The sequence below is a fragment of the Rhinichthys klamathensis genome, unplaced genomic scaffold (genome assembly GCF_029890125.1).
Source record: "Rhinichthys klamathensis goyatoka isolate OS25496 unplaced genomic scaffold, OSU_Roscu_1.1 h1tg000005l_1, whole genome shotgun sequence".
In the NCBI taxonomy this organism is placed as follows: domain Eukaryota; kingdom Metazoa; phylum Chordata; class Actinopteri; order Cypriniformes; family Leuciscidae; genus Rhinichthys; species Rhinichthys klamathensis.
In genome coordinates, this window is record NW_026606558.1 from 4,029,020 (window position 1) to 4,045,137 (window position 16,118).

The 16,118-nt window shown below is 39.7% G+C and overlaps 2 protein-coding genes across 4 annotated transcripts in view; one reads left to right on the forward strand and one right to left on the reverse strand.

Annotated features, from left to right (window-relative positions):
- Positions 1–330: 330 nt before the first annotated feature.
- On the forward strand, positions 331–10,262 carry rgma (repulsive guidance molecule BMP co-receptor a). The gene is made up of 4 exons (XM_056255551.1): positions 331–857; positions 2,966–3,081; positions 6,402–6,919; positions 8,649–10,262. Exons 1-4 carry the CDS (start codon positions 844–846, stop codon positions 9,348–9,350), a joined length of 1,350 nt encoding a protein of 449 aa, XP_056111526.1. The 5' UTR covers positions 331–843; the 3' UTR covers positions 9,351–10,262.
- A 3,522-nt stretch (positions 10,263–13,784) lies between these two features.
- Positions 13,785–16,118, reverse strand: part of chd2 (chromodomain helicase DNA binding protein 2) — a 33,800-nt gene continuing 31,466 nt past the window's right edge. For all 3 annotated transcript variants that reach the window (XM_056255604.1, XM_056255586.1, XM_056255595.1), the window contains one exon: positions 13,785–14,814. In XM_056255604.1, coding sequence (XP_056111579.1) covers positions 14,514–14,814 — 301 coding nt within the window. In that variant the 3' untranslated portion in view covers positions 13,785–14,513. The remainder of the gene's footprint in view (positions 14,815–16,118) is intronic.

Genomic DNA, 16,118 nt, shown 5'->3' on the forward strand with positions numbered 1-16,118 from the left:
CAGTAGTTTGGATAGTTTGTAACAACAGCACTCTCTATACTTTCCATTAATTTACACAGTTTATAGTAAACTACTTTGAGCTGTAGCACTTAGATATGAAAAATGCACATATAATTTGGAGACATATAGCGCAAACAACAACAACACTGAATTACAGACGAAAAACAAAATGTGTTCTTTCTAATGCAATTACATTGTAATTAACGTGTTCATGCATTTAATTCTATTATATTAACTCAACGAAAAAAATCAGTAATCGCAAGGGTTCATATATTTCAGGCTTGGTTTAACAGACATAACCCTGCATTGACTGTGACAGTGTGGGGAGTTAGACTGCAGCGCTGATCATTGTGCCTCACACTTTCAAACTCGTCATTTCACAACACTGAGGCGAGGAAACGAGCCAGCGCTATCAACACTGCTGCCCCGAGGGCTCTTCCTACTCAAGTCCTGAGAGCCACAGAGGAACCTGGGAATACCACTGCAAAATGAAGAACACTATCGATTCGAAAACATTTACGAGCTTCTCTTTTTTATCGTTTGTGCCTCGGTAAACTGGTTGACGGATCATACCTTTATTTCCAGATCACGGCGATGAAAATAACATCAGACACCGCAGCGTTGAGATAAAGACCGATCTTGCCTTTAAAATTATCGGAACAGGGGACATCATGCAAGGACGACAGCAGAGCTTCACTGCGAGTTTTACATCGGTGTATAGCCTTAAATAAAAAGAATCGTAGGCTATTAGGCTACTGATAAAAAGCACGACTGCACGCGCTTCAGTCGCAGACCCATCCCGGTTCCGCAAAGAAACTCAACCCAAAAGTGTGGAAGAGCTCCATGCATTCAAAAAGGTGGGTTCCCGGTGATTTCTTGACAAATAACTTTTACAATTATTTTTTAATATTCTGCAATGGTTAGTTTATGTGAAGACCTCCTCTTATAAACGGTATAGCCAATATATCGCCAGCATTTTTTTAAGTCTAAATCACATTGTAGCCCATGTGTTTTGGCTTCAAAAATAGTCTAAAAAGTAGCCTAACGATTGTATTTTTTCATTAATTAGAATAGAAGAAAATAAAAACGCGGTTTTTAGATGTCAAGCTATTACTAATGAATGTTCTTCTGCTCTAACTCTAAATTTGAATATTTTAGCATCTGCCGCGCTAGAAATTATCCACACGCTTTTGATGATCAATTAAACTCACAAATTGTTAGACTACATCGGTGCTGGGTTGGGTTCACAACATCATCTGTATCTTCTCATTAAAGATAACGTACCATAATGCCATATTTTGGCTTTTATGTAGCCTACCTACATTCAAGTTATTTTCTCTAATCTGAAATGAAAACAGGCATCACTATTACAGTTAAACTGTAAATATGCATGAGGAGGACGCATCTCTCTGGAGATATCATTCATTCTCAACCACTGTGCAAGCGCCATCTATTGGACTGCAACAGCTGACCACTAAAAACACAACCATTACATATCTACATCCCTCTTCTTCTAGAACCTTTCAATTACCTTGACCTGCCAAGATCTGACTATTATGTTCAGATTGCTTAAATAATTAGCTTTTATACTTTATAGATGGGAAGCATCCTTCATGTTCACACAAATAAAAATATTAGTCCTATAAGATTACGTATATTATAGGGTGAATTCAGGTTGCTTGGGGCACTTTCAATAATTCACATTTCAGCAGTGCATCTTACGATTGACAATGGTTAATTTGTCTGGGAGTCTGAAATATGAGGGAAATGCAGTGACATGAAGCTTGTTATTATTAACTGGTGTTATATCACATATTGGTTTAGATGTTTTGAAAGCCCTGGGTATTGATGACAGTGATGTATGATGATGCTTAGGTGGATGCATTTATGTTGACAGAGACAGACCACTATATAAAAGGTGATCATACATTCATGTGCTGTTGCAGTTTAGTTGTGGTGGTATAGGGCGTCTCTTCCATTTTGACAGAAGCTTCTGTCCCTTCTGTTTACTATAATCAGTCTGCTATTTGTCTTATAAGGCATATATTCCCAATGCAATAAAAAAAAAACGGATTCTCTCTTTTGTATTTAAATGAGCCTTTAACATAGGGGTTTCTAATCCTGCTCTTGAGGGTCACTGTCCTGCAGAGTTTAGTTCCAACCTCAATTAAACAGACCTGAACCAAGGTAATCAAGGTCTTCAGGATTACGAGAATCTTCCAGGGAGGTATGTTGAGACAAGTTGGAGCTATACTCATGTTGGCCCTTCACTAAAAAAACAAACTGTAAAAAAAATCATAAAAAAATTAATTAGGCTACATAAATAAATGAAAGTTTTTTTAGTAGTAATAAAGTTACTGTTAAAATAAAATTTACAGTTAGCCTATATGTGTGGGAAAACATGCAGAGCCCTATTTTGACAAAACAAATTGGGCTCTTTTCCCATGACAACTTACATGTTGAAATATTGTGATTATATTTTATATGAGAAAGCCATTTTAATTATTAGCTTAATTGTGGATATATTAACAATAGATTATTTGATTATAATGTACACTAAACATGGTTAAACAGCATTGGTCATGTATTAAAGAGTAACAAGTATAATGTGTTCACTTTCTTGAGTAGGCATACATGGCAAACGGGTAAAGTACCTTTCAAAGCACAGGCGTAATTTGAAACTATTGAGGGGTTGGTGGAGAAACAGTGACTTCTTATTGGTGCACTTCGCAGTGTAGGCTGCGCCCTCTTGACACTAGCAAACTCGAAGATCGATGGCACGTTTCTAGCGAGGGTTGGGAATGTGTGAACACGGAGAATACCTGACAAAAGCAGTGATATTTGTACGAGGGAAAAGGCGTGGGGCATGATTTCGGGGTGTTGCGTTTCTTCGGCAACTTCTACTCAAACGGAAAGTTGCAGCATTGCTCTAATTCGCATTTCTTTACATTGCTGGTGTGAATAGGGAGAGGAGAGGAGCGCTGTCCCGTGCTGGATGGATGGTTATGGGGAAAGGAGCAGGACCATCGGCGCTACAAGTCTGCCAATTCCTTGTTCTGTTTCTCTGTTTGTTTCCAGCAGGTAAGAAAAAAAAAACATTTATCTTTTTCTTTTTTTTTTTAACACTGGAAATGTGTTTCTTGGAATTTTAACTGTCGAAGTAATTATGCAACCTAGGTTAATTAATTATAATCGCTACAAAAAAACAACAAAAAAACACTTTGAGCAGTTAAATGTTGAAATGACGCCGACAAACGTATGCTTTGTTACTTAGCAGTTGGGTGTATTTTGTTTAGTCATGACCCAGTTACGTCTGGTGAAAGTTATCTATCTTCTCAGTGTACATTCCTTCATAATGTACGCTTGAGTAATGTTGTTGTTTATAACTTTCAAGTTTGCACGACTCGTGCATTTAAAATCACGGTGCTAAACCTTTTCGCATTGAAAAGATGCGATAAAACAAATGTGGGTGCAAAGCAAGAATGATGTTGTTTTATAGCCATTGTTTAAACCGGTCGATTAAAGCGTAAGGTTCGGTTTGATTCTGCTGCACTACTAGTACCGCAGTGTTTCCCACAGCTCTGGCGGGGACGTGCTGTTGTGTTTGGGGGAGGGGAAGCGAACCCTCCACATCTATGCCTTCGCACGACTTGTTGCGGCAAAATGTCCAAAAACGATTTCACAGTAAAGTCTTTTAACACCGTTTTTAGCATAGTAAAGCATGGTTTTTAAATGCAACAAAAATCTAAACATGCCATTTTAATAGGTGTAAGGTTAAATTCACTCAAAAATTAGTCTGCATTTACAGTACAGTAAATACTGGGTAGTACTAGCTACATGGACTTCACAGTGAACGGTAGTAGGAAAATACCGAAAATTGTAGTGTTGTGCTGTAGAATCACAGACATTATCACTGTCTACACTACAGACTTGTGTTTACAGATTAGCTGCAATATTTTCATGTCCACAGTGCCATTCTGACATTTAAGTTCCCAGCCTATACTGTACTGAATTATGTAGTTGCTGTCACTTTAAGTTACTTGTTTTGTAATGTTCAGTGTTTTATCTAAAAATATTTATTGTCATCATTATTGAGATTTTTCTATAAAGAGTATTGATGTGCATATTTAGTTGACAACCTCTAATATCACAAGTTTACCAGAGATCATAACCACTCAGATCACCACAATATTGCAAATACCTTCCCCTTAATTGGTGTATATAGTAACATACAATCAATATGATAGTAATATCATATGAGATTAAAAGATCAATTACCTAGCCTGCATTGATTTTACAGTAAAATTCTGAATACAACATTTTTTCAAGGAAATTACTGCTCATAAAATCCTGGCATGTTTACAATGTAGTATAAGAAGAAAAATCTAATGTGTGTAGAAGAATGTAGGCACTCTCGCATGATTATGGGTCAGCTGTGTTTTCCAAATGTGATAATTCATTTCTGTATATCTCATTACAATGGAATTTACAAGTGTTGTTTTTATCTGTCAAGGTTCTAGTCAGTTGTAAGTAGTGTTCAGTTTGATTTCAGACCCAGTGTTCCATCTTCTTTCATATTATTTAACGGCAAACAAAAGACAATCATGCAAGCGTTAGTCACTAACATCTTAAATTAGCCTATTGTCTCTTATCAGATGGTCATAAATGCCCTTTATAGCTGGTAGGTGAAAGACAGGTTTGTGACTGAGACAACAAAGATTGGTGCATGATCATTTGGAAACAAAGATGTGTGTAGTTTTGGCATTTCTTTGTATTTTATTAAAACGAAAGAGATAATCTTTAAATAATGAAAAAACACATGATTCTAAAGCCTTCGGATTTCAATTCAACTATGTAATTCGAGAAAGGGGAATGTGCTTGAAATTGCTTTTGCCTTTGATTACGACCTTTTGCTCTGGACAGGTGGCTATCTCATATCCAGTTTGACCTGTGGAATGGTGAGACCTTCTCTGTGTTCCACCCATTGGTCCTGGAGCCAGTTTCTCTCCAGAGATCCTGTTTCTTTAAGGCTGTCCTCAGCCCCCTTTCCCTCCTGCCCTGCATGGCTGATGAAACTCTACCTAATCCCTTTACACAGGGCTAATTTATGACTCTGCTGGTTTCTTCTCAATGGCAAATTGCATTGTCTTCATTCAGAGTCCTAGGACTACACCCTCCCACACACACACACACACACACACACACACACACACACACACACACACACACACACACACACACACACACACACACACACACACACACACACACACACACACACACACACACACACACACACACACACTCACAGCTACCCCCTTCTGTTAAAGCCCTAAGTGATTTTTTTTCAGATGTGCATTTGCCCTCGGTCACTGACACCCATGGTGCATTACTGAAAAGCACCCCCACAATCTGCTTAGCAATGCAAAGAGACAGCACAAGGTGTGAATGAGTGTGAATTTGATATGAGATGATTAGCACTTCTAAATAATAGACTTTTGTTGGTGTGAATGTCAGTTTGAAGGCTTCCTTCCAGTTTGTCTTAATGCTATTAATTTGTGTTGCACCTTAAACTGTGTGAAATTGCTAGATATCCAACAGGGAGCTTAATCAGCATTTTTTGATAAAGTATATCCCGTTTACTAATATAAAGTGATGTCATTCATGGTGAGGTAATGAAGTTAGATAAGCCTGTCGAGAGTTCATTACATTGTAACGATGCCTATTTAGATGCTTATTGCTTTACTTTTTGTATTACAATAGCTCTTAAGTGTTGAGCTTTTCTCCCCTGTGATATATACACATAATAAGAATATTCCATTAACATTTTGAATTTCACATAAAATCAAGAATTGTTGATTCTAATGTTGCCTATTCTAATGTTTATGTTTCATTTATTTTTTAAAAAGGCAACAAGACAACAATAGCCTTGCTTTATACTACATTTAGAGCACTTAGACTTGATGGAAGTTGGCAAAACGCAGAAACTTGGAACTTGGTTGGAATGTTGTTTTCTTTTTATTACTGATGGAATTAAAGCCTCACTTTGTCCAGATGTAGAGAGAATTCATGTGTTGTTATGAGGGCCTTGAGCAACTGGCATTCATGAACATAACATAATAAACTAAACTAAACTAAACTTAATTTAAAGGTTAGTCCTGAAATAATTGAAATAAAAAGTATTACTATATATGAAATGTGAATAAAAAGTGAAGACACTAAAATAGGAAACAGAAACAGGCTATTCTTGATTAAAAAGATAATGGCGTTTGTTTATAATCAGTATAAAAGCTTAATCAGTTTTGTCAGCTACTTTGGTTGATGCTTATTTCATTTCAGCTTTGTGTAAACTTGGTTTGACCATGCCAGTGTGTTTATGCTATCTCCCTTTTGCTTTACAGCAACTCTGCAGTGTAAGATCCTCAAGTGTAACTCCGAGTTCTGGGCCTCCACCTCCAGATCTGGCCCAGAAGAGGATCCCTGCACGGCTCTGCGAGCATACAACAACTGCGTCCGTCGCACCGCCCGTAACTGTCGAGGTGACCTGGCCTACCATTCAGCCCAACATGGTATAGAGGATCTCATGAGCCAACACAACTGCTCCAAAGAAGGGCCCACAACCCAGCCTCGTGCCCGCACACCCCTGCCCCCAGTACAGCCACCACCCCAACCGGACATCCACGTTCCCTCTGATGGGCCAGAGGTGTGCCATTATGAGCGGAGTCTACCACGCGATGCTGCGCCTCCCAATTACACTCATTGCGGCTTTTTTGGGGACCCACATCTCCGCACATTTAACGATGACTTTCAAACCTGTAAAGTTGAGGGAGCCTGGCCACTGATTCACAATAAGTACCTGTCTGTGCAGGTTACGAACACTCCTGTTGTGCCTGGATCTTCTGCTACGGCTACTAGCAAGGTATGGATGCTTTGTGCCTCATATAAATAAGCAAAAGTCATTTTTAGCATCATTCCGTCGTCTCATTTCACCAGCTGCTTTTCAACTAGCTCGACCTATAAGGAACTTTTTTTCAGCAAGGAACTAGTTAATGGTGAAAGTGTGTTTTTACCAGTGGGAAGAGAAAGCCGAATTCTTAAGTGCAGAGTCTAGTTAGCATTTGGATCTGTTCCACAACAGATGAAGATGTGATAAGAGGAACAACTGATGAAAGTCTGATTAATGATTTTTAAAGGAATGTCAGCAACAAAAGAGAGGTAACAACTTGGAATGTTACCAGGCTCAAGAGCCTTATTTATTTATTTATTTATTTTGTTGACTAATGTTACTATATCTGTGGCAGTCCTTGCCATTATTTGTGTGTGATTTAAGAGTTTTGTTGTTTTAACTAAGTGCTCAGTCCATACAGGAAACTGCTGATATTTTCTCTGCATTAGTTGGTCCTCATACCTCATAAATTATCATTGTTTTGCTTTACGGCTCATTGGACAAACTGGGAAGCTGCCTTAGAATTGGCCAGCTGTGGAGCCTAAGGTGAAAGCACAGGACTACAAGTTTATGTCTGATGTCCTTTTGGCTGCAGTCATTTTGTGACCAGGGTTAAATGTTTTTCAGAGTTTTTCCTCTGCAGAAAAACACAAGTACTTTGTACTCAGTCACATGAAGAAACAGAGCAATTTTCTGCCATCAAAAACCTCTAATGATTCCCCATTAAGTAGAAAGACCCACAGTTCATTCTTGTAGGAAGGGAAGGGATCATGATATTTTTGTTAAGTTGGCTGTTTTTTAATGAAATGACAGTGGCTCAGAGACAAAAGCGAATATGCAAACTAGACATACCTATAGCTTTAAACAAGCTCTTGCTGTCCTGAGAAAATCAAGCCTTGGTTGGGTGCTGTTAACAGGGGGCAGATCACTGCACCATTAGGGATTATAGGGCGGTTTGGCTAAACTGAGTCTCCACTCGGACGTAGACACACTCATATGCATCATTTGCAAGATCAGAGCAGCCTGGACGTCCCGAGGTCACACATGTGTCAGCAGTCCATTGGCCCCCTAATGGCAGCTCGCTGGAGGAGTCAGAGGTAGGAGCAGCCTTCTCTAATTAGCCCATGTGCAGGCTGTGCTCTCTAGCTGGCGCAAGTCCACTCCCTGGAGCTGAATCCGGGGTTCACAGGCAGGCTCTGAGCAGCATGAATGGATTGTCTTTGTGTCTGCATACTGAGGCCTGCTGTAACATAGACTGGACCTGTGTTTCTCCAGAGTGCGTTTACATTGGCCCCCTGTATCTTGAGCTGCTGCTGAAATGTGACATTACGAAAGCTTCTGGGCTTGGAGGGTCTGCACTACACAGTCCTCTGGTTTTATAAAGACAAGGCTCAGTTATGCAGAATAGAGTAGTGACCATCTTTTGTTTTAGTGCATAAAACACTGTCTGGCTGCTGTTTGTCACCTGGTTTTGATTGAACAAATATAGCATTTTAAAATCTGCACACTTTATTTGTTAGCTATTTTTCTCTAGAATCTGATCCTGGTGTTAACTAGCACAGATGATGCAATTCAGTTAATATTTGTTTTCTGTTCCCGGTGTTTTAATCTATGTATGTCCAAAATAATAATTAATCTTAATATGGCACAATTTAAATAAACTTATCAATGATTTGTTCTCACTCTCACTTCTTTGCCACAGTTAACAATCATCTTCAAGAACTTCCAAGAATGTGTAGACCAGAAGACGTACCATGCTGAAACTGACGAGCTTCCAGCTGCATTTGCTGATGGTTCAAAGAATGGAGGGGACCGCCATGGGGCCAACACCCTGCGTGTGGTAGAGAAGGTGCCCGGACAACACGTGGAGATCCAGGCACGCTATATTGGCACCACTATTGTAGTTCGGCAAGTTGGCCGCTACCTCACCTTTGCGGTGCGGATGCCAGAGGAGGTTGTGAATTCGGTGGAGGACCAGGACAACCAGGATCTTTACCTCTGCCTGCATGGTTGCCCTGCCAACCAGCGAATAGACTTCAGGACCTTCAGAGCGCGGGCAGCAGAGAGCCACGGCTTAGGCAGGGGACGGCCAGGCAGTCCTAACCCTGGCTTCACTTATCAGTCAGCCATGGCCAAGTGCAAAGAACGTCTACCAGTGGAGGATTTGTACTTCCAATCCTGTGTTTTTGACCTTCTATCTTCTGGGGACATTAACTTCACCCTGGCGGCCTACTATGCCTTTGAGGATGTTAAAATGCTCCACTCCAACAAAGACAAATACCACCTCTTTGAAAAGGATACAATATTCAACTCTGCCTCCGAAAAATTCGGTTTTAGTTTCCTAGTCCTCATCAGCCTCGTTGTCGTACAGTTATGGACTGACTCGTGTTCCATTTGTCTGTAGTCCCCATTGGACATTCTTGTTAGATGGTTGTAAGAAGCTGTATGCATGTGAAATGCTACTCTCACTGTGTTGTCTTCCATCTACCAGAGGCTGGGCTTCTCAGCTAGAGCCCGAGCTTCTGCTGAGGGCTTTCACACTTGTGTGTCTTGTATCACGCCATGGACTCATCTCTTATCATCACGTATGTTCATTCATAAGGCCAGAGCCGAAGCGTTCCTAGAGAGACCAGCCATCTCTGCTGATCTCATAACTGCTCAATGACAGAGAAGGCAGTGCTGAGAGGGCCTAAGACTCAGGTCAGATGAAACCATCCTTGCTCTCACCAGAGTGACGCGCCACTGACAGGAGTGAGAGACGGATGATCCTTTGCAGAAAGAAGAGTTTGGAGATGGTCTTCAGTTCACTTGATGCCAAGTGAGAGGTGAAGTATGTCTCCCGGAGCCAGGTTGAAGGACATGACAGGAGCTTTTATTAACGTCTCCAAACAATGGAGGGCCAGCAGGAGTTCTTTCTTTGAAGAAGCTCCAGATTTGGAAAAAGTAGCTTTCTAGTGAAAGCCCCCTGGCCAAGGCCATGTCAGACTAGTAAGTCGTGTTGTCTACAGAGAAGATTAATAGGCCATAACATCAGGCCTTTTGTATAGTTTGTCTATGTGTGTGCAAGAGAAAGATGTGTTATTGTGTGGGTGATTATATGAATGCTTGTGAGTGTGTGTGTGTGTGTGTGAAGTGTTTCATAATAGCTGTATATTGCACCCAGGGTCCTAATGTAGCTCTGGTGTGGTGGTTCATGGGTCAGTAAGAAGTTTTACTGCCTGCCAAGAGCTCTTTCCTACATTTTAAATATAAAAAGGGGTGTCAAGCAGACTTTAAACTACACTCCATACTGCTTAGGTGTTATAATTTTGAAAAATATTTATTGAATTCACTCCATTGTCAAATTGGGTGTTCGAATTCAGCCTGAACACATTTTCAGGCACATTGAGAATAACTTTACTTTATTCACAAAGTAAATGCCATCGAGTCAAGAAAAAAAAAAAAATTCAAGCCATACAATGGTGTGGCCCAAGACAGAGTTGTCTTTGAAAATAGCACAATTGCTTCAGATAAACATTTTTTATGGAAAAAAATATTCATGTCATTTTGCAGTAGGTAACAATCAACATATATCCAGGAGAGAGCCAAGTTTCTCCATACAATATTTGCAGTTCGAGACGGGACCCACAAGGCAGATCCATCAATCATCCTTTCTGTTTCTTAAAGAGCAACGCCTTGCTCTCCATTTCAAAAGGGTGTCGACGTGGCTGTGCTGTAGGCCCCGTTTAACTCACGACTCTGTAGATCTGTGAATTTATGGCGAAGGCGTTTTGCCAAAGAACAAGCCATGGTGCCAACAATTTCCCAAACAGCTGAATTTTCTCTTTCTCATGGGGCCTTTGTGGTTCACTTAAGTATGTAGGCTCAGACCAGATGTCCTGATTGTGTCTAACATTGGAAGGTGCTGCTAACTACAGTGTGGTGGATGGACCAGTGCAGGAGCTATTGTTTTCATCTGCCATGCACTTCTTGTGACATTTGAAATGAGGGCATTCGCTCTCCAGCTATTAGCAGGCTCAGGATTACTGGCAACTCAGTATTGTAAATAGCTGTAGTAGTATTGGCGAGCTAAAGTCACACGATGCATAGCACCACTATTTTGAAGAGTGAAACTGCACCCTTGATGGCGTAATTATTTCATAGGCCATGTTTAGGGACTGTTGGAAAGGTCTTTGTGGAAGATGAAGTTCACATAACATCATCATGCCATCTGTCACAGTTGTCTCTTACCAGTGTTTGATTTCTCTTAGTAAAAAGTTTGAACTTTGAAAGTATGGTTTAGATGTTAATTATTAATAAAGAATCCTTTGAGAGACTTCACAGTAATTTATTCTTACACTGTAAAGTTTTGCGAGCCTTACTACTGCTAAGAAAGCTTGTGTTGGTGCAGTTCATGGCTTTAAAGAGACATTTGAAAGCATACAAAATGATTGTAATGACTTTTGTGTTGAAGTGTTCTTGTGTTGTCAGTGCTTTTTGGATTTATGTGTAATGTGACGTATATATATATATACGTTTGTGTGATTTGGCAAATAATATGTTGTGCTGTTTTTTTGGTACATCAGAGGGTGTAGTGAAATGTACCTTTATGTTTAAAGGGATATTGTGTACACACAAACACCACAAAAACAAGATGAGGGACTTAGTACGATCTAATTTGGAAAAAGAGTAAAAAGGAGACCACTTTCCTATAGTAACTAAATACTAGGTAGGAAACGTGTGACTTGCGGTGTTCATGTGTTGTTTATTACAAAAGCACTTTATGTTTTTATTCTCTTTAACCTAGCTCTTACATGGTTTTAACTTGATGGTGAAAAAGGTTATCAGACTTGTAACGCTAAAGAAAAGTGGATAACTTTTTCAAATGTATTAACATTGAATGGGAGATACCAGACAGCTTAGTCTGTTTTTGTTTGTAGGACTAAAGCGGTGCCACACACCACCTGTAAATACTGTAAATTATTTATTGAATAAAAAATAAAGTGTCATGTTGATTTGTTTTATTATGTGTGGGTTTTTGTATTCATGTTTCTTGTTTGAACTCATGTTTGACTATGGAAGTTACCACAGCACAGCATTAGGTTTTTAGTCCAAGTATGTTGGGCTAAGACTGCCACCTGATGGTATAATGGGTAAATGCTGAAACATTTTAGACTACAACGATGATGACAAATTAGTAGGCCTATCTACAGAGGACAATTCATTAATTTACCGTGTTTGAGCGCAATAAAACTGCTTAGCTTAAACAAATACTGAGCAGAAAGACTCAAAGATTTTTATAACAGGTTTCGTAACTAATTCAACAAATATGATTCTAAAACACGTGATTCGTGTAGATTCGAGGGACCTTACCAGCACAATAACTTTATATTTATTGCTTTTTTCGATTTAACTGTTGGAATTTTTCATTTTGATTTTAAAAAGTGCTGAAAAACGACAAAATGTTGTAGTGAAGTATGCCTCTCACCTCAGCAATCCCCGCCATTCCTCTGAGTGAGTAGCTATCCATACACGTGCTGCTCGAGTGAAGCGCGCGAAAAGCTGAGACAATTGTCTTATATTCAACATTATTGATCTGCCTGCATTGACGCCATTATATGATAAGTGAACTGAGCTGAGTTTTCTCCAGAGCGGCTGTTTAGATAAATTAACAAAATTACTAACTTTTAAACAACAGAAATTAACCATCACTGAACTCTTCTAAATATCCCCAGACAAACTTTGTTGCATTATTTTCCTGTTATCACTGTAAAGCTGCTTTGAATCAATCTGTATTGTAAAAAGCACAATATAGGTATAATATTAGGCAAAAACGTCGTTTTTTTTATTTACTTTAACCATTAAGATTGTCCTAAATCACATAATAATAATAATAAAAACGTTGTTAGAACTGCATAAATACCGCCGTAATTGACATTGTAGGTTCCATCAAGCTAGTTTTTATCGAATTTTATCTGAAGAAAAACAAAAACAAAGATTGTCCATGATGTAGGAAAGTTTAATACATATAGGTCTATAAACATATGTACAGTACAATTAATCTGAACAGTGGCTTTTCACAAATATAAATTACTTTAAATTGGCTTGTTTCAAAGCTTAACATGTCTGTGGAGTGTGAGCAGGAGCTTGGGTGGGAAAGATTTAACACATCTCAAGTATTTCATCGCAAACCTGTCCACATTTCACCAGCTTGTTCTCCTAGTCCTGCTACCATCATCTTTTGGAATTGAGCACACCACATTGTTCCACACTCACCAGAGCTGGCTTAACATGCACCTAGTTAAAATTCCATCCTGGCAAATGTTTTGAAATTGTACATAGCATAATACTGCACAGTACTGCTAGTCTTCCTTATATCAATCCGGTGTTTGAATCTACACAAGAATAAGGCACAGATGGAGAAACACATCAAATAAACAATGAATGGTATTTACCAGCATGCCAGTCTGTCAGTTTTGGCACAAAATCTGGTTCACCAAAAATAGCTTTTGACACCCGCCCAACTCCCTAAACACGCATCTGTCCATTCATACAGTACTCACATTTCCACTTAAAGGTCAACGGTATCAGTGTTTCAGCACACTCATACTGAGAAAACTCAACAAAACATGAAAATCAAATTCAGGTAATTGTCTACCATCACTACATAGTCAAAAACAAGCAAGTACTGTTCTTTTAGTGCAATAAAAAGTTGCAACAGTACAAGCACTGACCATAAAGTGGACTTGAGTGGCGCCAAGTGTTACAGTCGTAAGAAAATAAAGACAAAGATAGCTTACGTGTTATGATTATCTAGTGTTCTGACAAGGTCTACATAGACCCTGAATACTGTTCAGCCTTATTTTCTTCTTTTTTTAAACAAGGCTACTATCCTCCAACAGAGCATCTATGCATTACAATATTAACAAATGGCGGGTCTGCGATAGCGAAAACACATTTAGCTGATTCAATAATTTTGAGAAAAACTATTTGAATAATTGTTGCAGTTGTTGCTCATCACAAATACTCCTACATGATTATAACAAATATCAAAAGACAAAAACGTACATGTAATTCCCCCTCAAAATGACGTACAATCACAGGGGTCTGTATTGTAGAGAGCAAAACCAAACCGAATAGCTCAACAGAACAATGAATCAACATCTGAAGGTGCAATTAAAATGATTCCTTTTTTTCTCCTCCCACAAAGGCTACTTTCATGAAATAATCCTTTTTTGCACAAACCAAAATAACAAAAACAAAAAGACATGAACATCAAAGTAAAGTTTGCTTTGCGGATAGTCCCTTTCTACTAATGACTCTCAACAAAGACCAAATACATGAGGCACTTTCTAACTCAGGCATTCTTCAACAGCATAGTCCACAGGACTAACCATGCCTTGTTCTTTCTCCTCAGTCCAAAATGGCAGACTTAACCTTGTCATGAAACCTAGAAGAGAGCGGAGGACACAGTGGCGATAAAGAGGATTTTGGTGGTGGCTGGTTACGTCTCCTCCATTTATTGCCAGGGTGGCCTTTCTGCCACTTCCTTTGGCAGTACAGACCATCTCTGCACTACATATTCACTTCACGTCTTCCTGTTGTTCCAATTAAAGTCCGTCACAGGTTTCTGCTCTGCAGTTCTTTCCAAAGCAGGTGAGATCGGCTCAAGGGGGGATTTCTGAGACTGAGGGGAACGGGGGTCAATCAGGGGTGGGGGTTTGTCTGGGTGGAAGGGGCGGTAGTGATCAGGCCCCATGGGGCCATGGTTTCCAGGGGGGCTCCTGTGGTCAGGCATCCTTCTGAAGTCCTGTGGATGCCCCCCTCCCCCTTGGTGGTAGTTCGGGGAGCGGTACTCATCCGAACGCCTCCTCTTAGGGTCAGGATGTCTGAAAACAAAGATACATTTTAATGCTACAGCTCTACACGCAACAAGACAGTTTTGTACATGAGAACAGACATTTTTCATGCTGCCGTTAACAAACATATAGCTACACAATGTAACTTTTGGCCTTTGGTTGAAGCACAGCTACAGTTATAATGTTTTGGTCATTATGTGAGTTGTGGTGGACCACTGTGTGTTTACAGATGATCGCCCTTTCAGTGTGAATGTCACTAACAACATCAAAACTCCCCCAAAAGACAGACACCTAAAAAATATAATCTTGAGAGGAAGTAAGCAGCTTGTTTTGACTTGTTGAAATCATAATGATAGCTGTTCATATCAGATAACAGTAGAAACTAAAACTTGCCAAGACCAATAGACCAAATTGGTAACTATTTTAGAGAATGGCATTGTTACCAACATAAACATTGTTTTGTGAACCTATTCAATGCACAGCAAACTTGATGCTATGCAAACTATGTTGATTAGGGATGGCCCGATACCGATACTGGCATCGGGGATCGGGCCGATACTGTCCTCATATACTCGTACTCGTACTCATAAAAATTCGCCGATACCACGCACCGATACCACGTACATTTTGCAAAACGAAACTGGCCGCCGCGAGAGCTTTGTCGAGGTGAACTGAGGCATAGGAAAGTAGCCTATAATGTCGGCGGTTAGGGCTCATTTCAAGATAAGGGGTGATGACAACAGCAAGGCAGACTGTGAGTTATGTTCAGCTAAGGTGTCGAGAGGAGGGAAAGAAAGTACATCGTTTAACACCAGCAATCTAATTAAACATCTGAAGACGCATCATAGATCTGATGGCCGAGCGCGCGCGCGGGCGGTAATGCACTCACTCTGTGTGTGCGGGTGCGGGAGAATAAAACGATTCGCGGGACTCCCGCAAACTAGAAATATCTATGAATAAAACATAAAAACTAATAGATTTTTATTCATCTCTTGCAGAAAAGCAACAAGAACAACTACAACAAAATAGAAACGATTTACAGGCCAGAGTTTCTATTCATAACATGGTTACAGCGTTGAGCGATGTAGCCAATCACAGACATATGTGTTGATTTCTTGAACGCAATGGCCAATCAGAAGCATTTAAGATAGACTCCCCTCACTGCTCAAAACGGACTTTTTTGTTCAGTGCTGAATTCTGTATGCTGGCAAATCCTCTAATTATAACAAACAAAGTGTGGATATTATGAAAGATTGATTGTGCAGTCTGCTTCATTGATAATAACAGAGATGTGTGAGATCGCGATGAACTGTCAGCTTTTAGGATTTATTAAG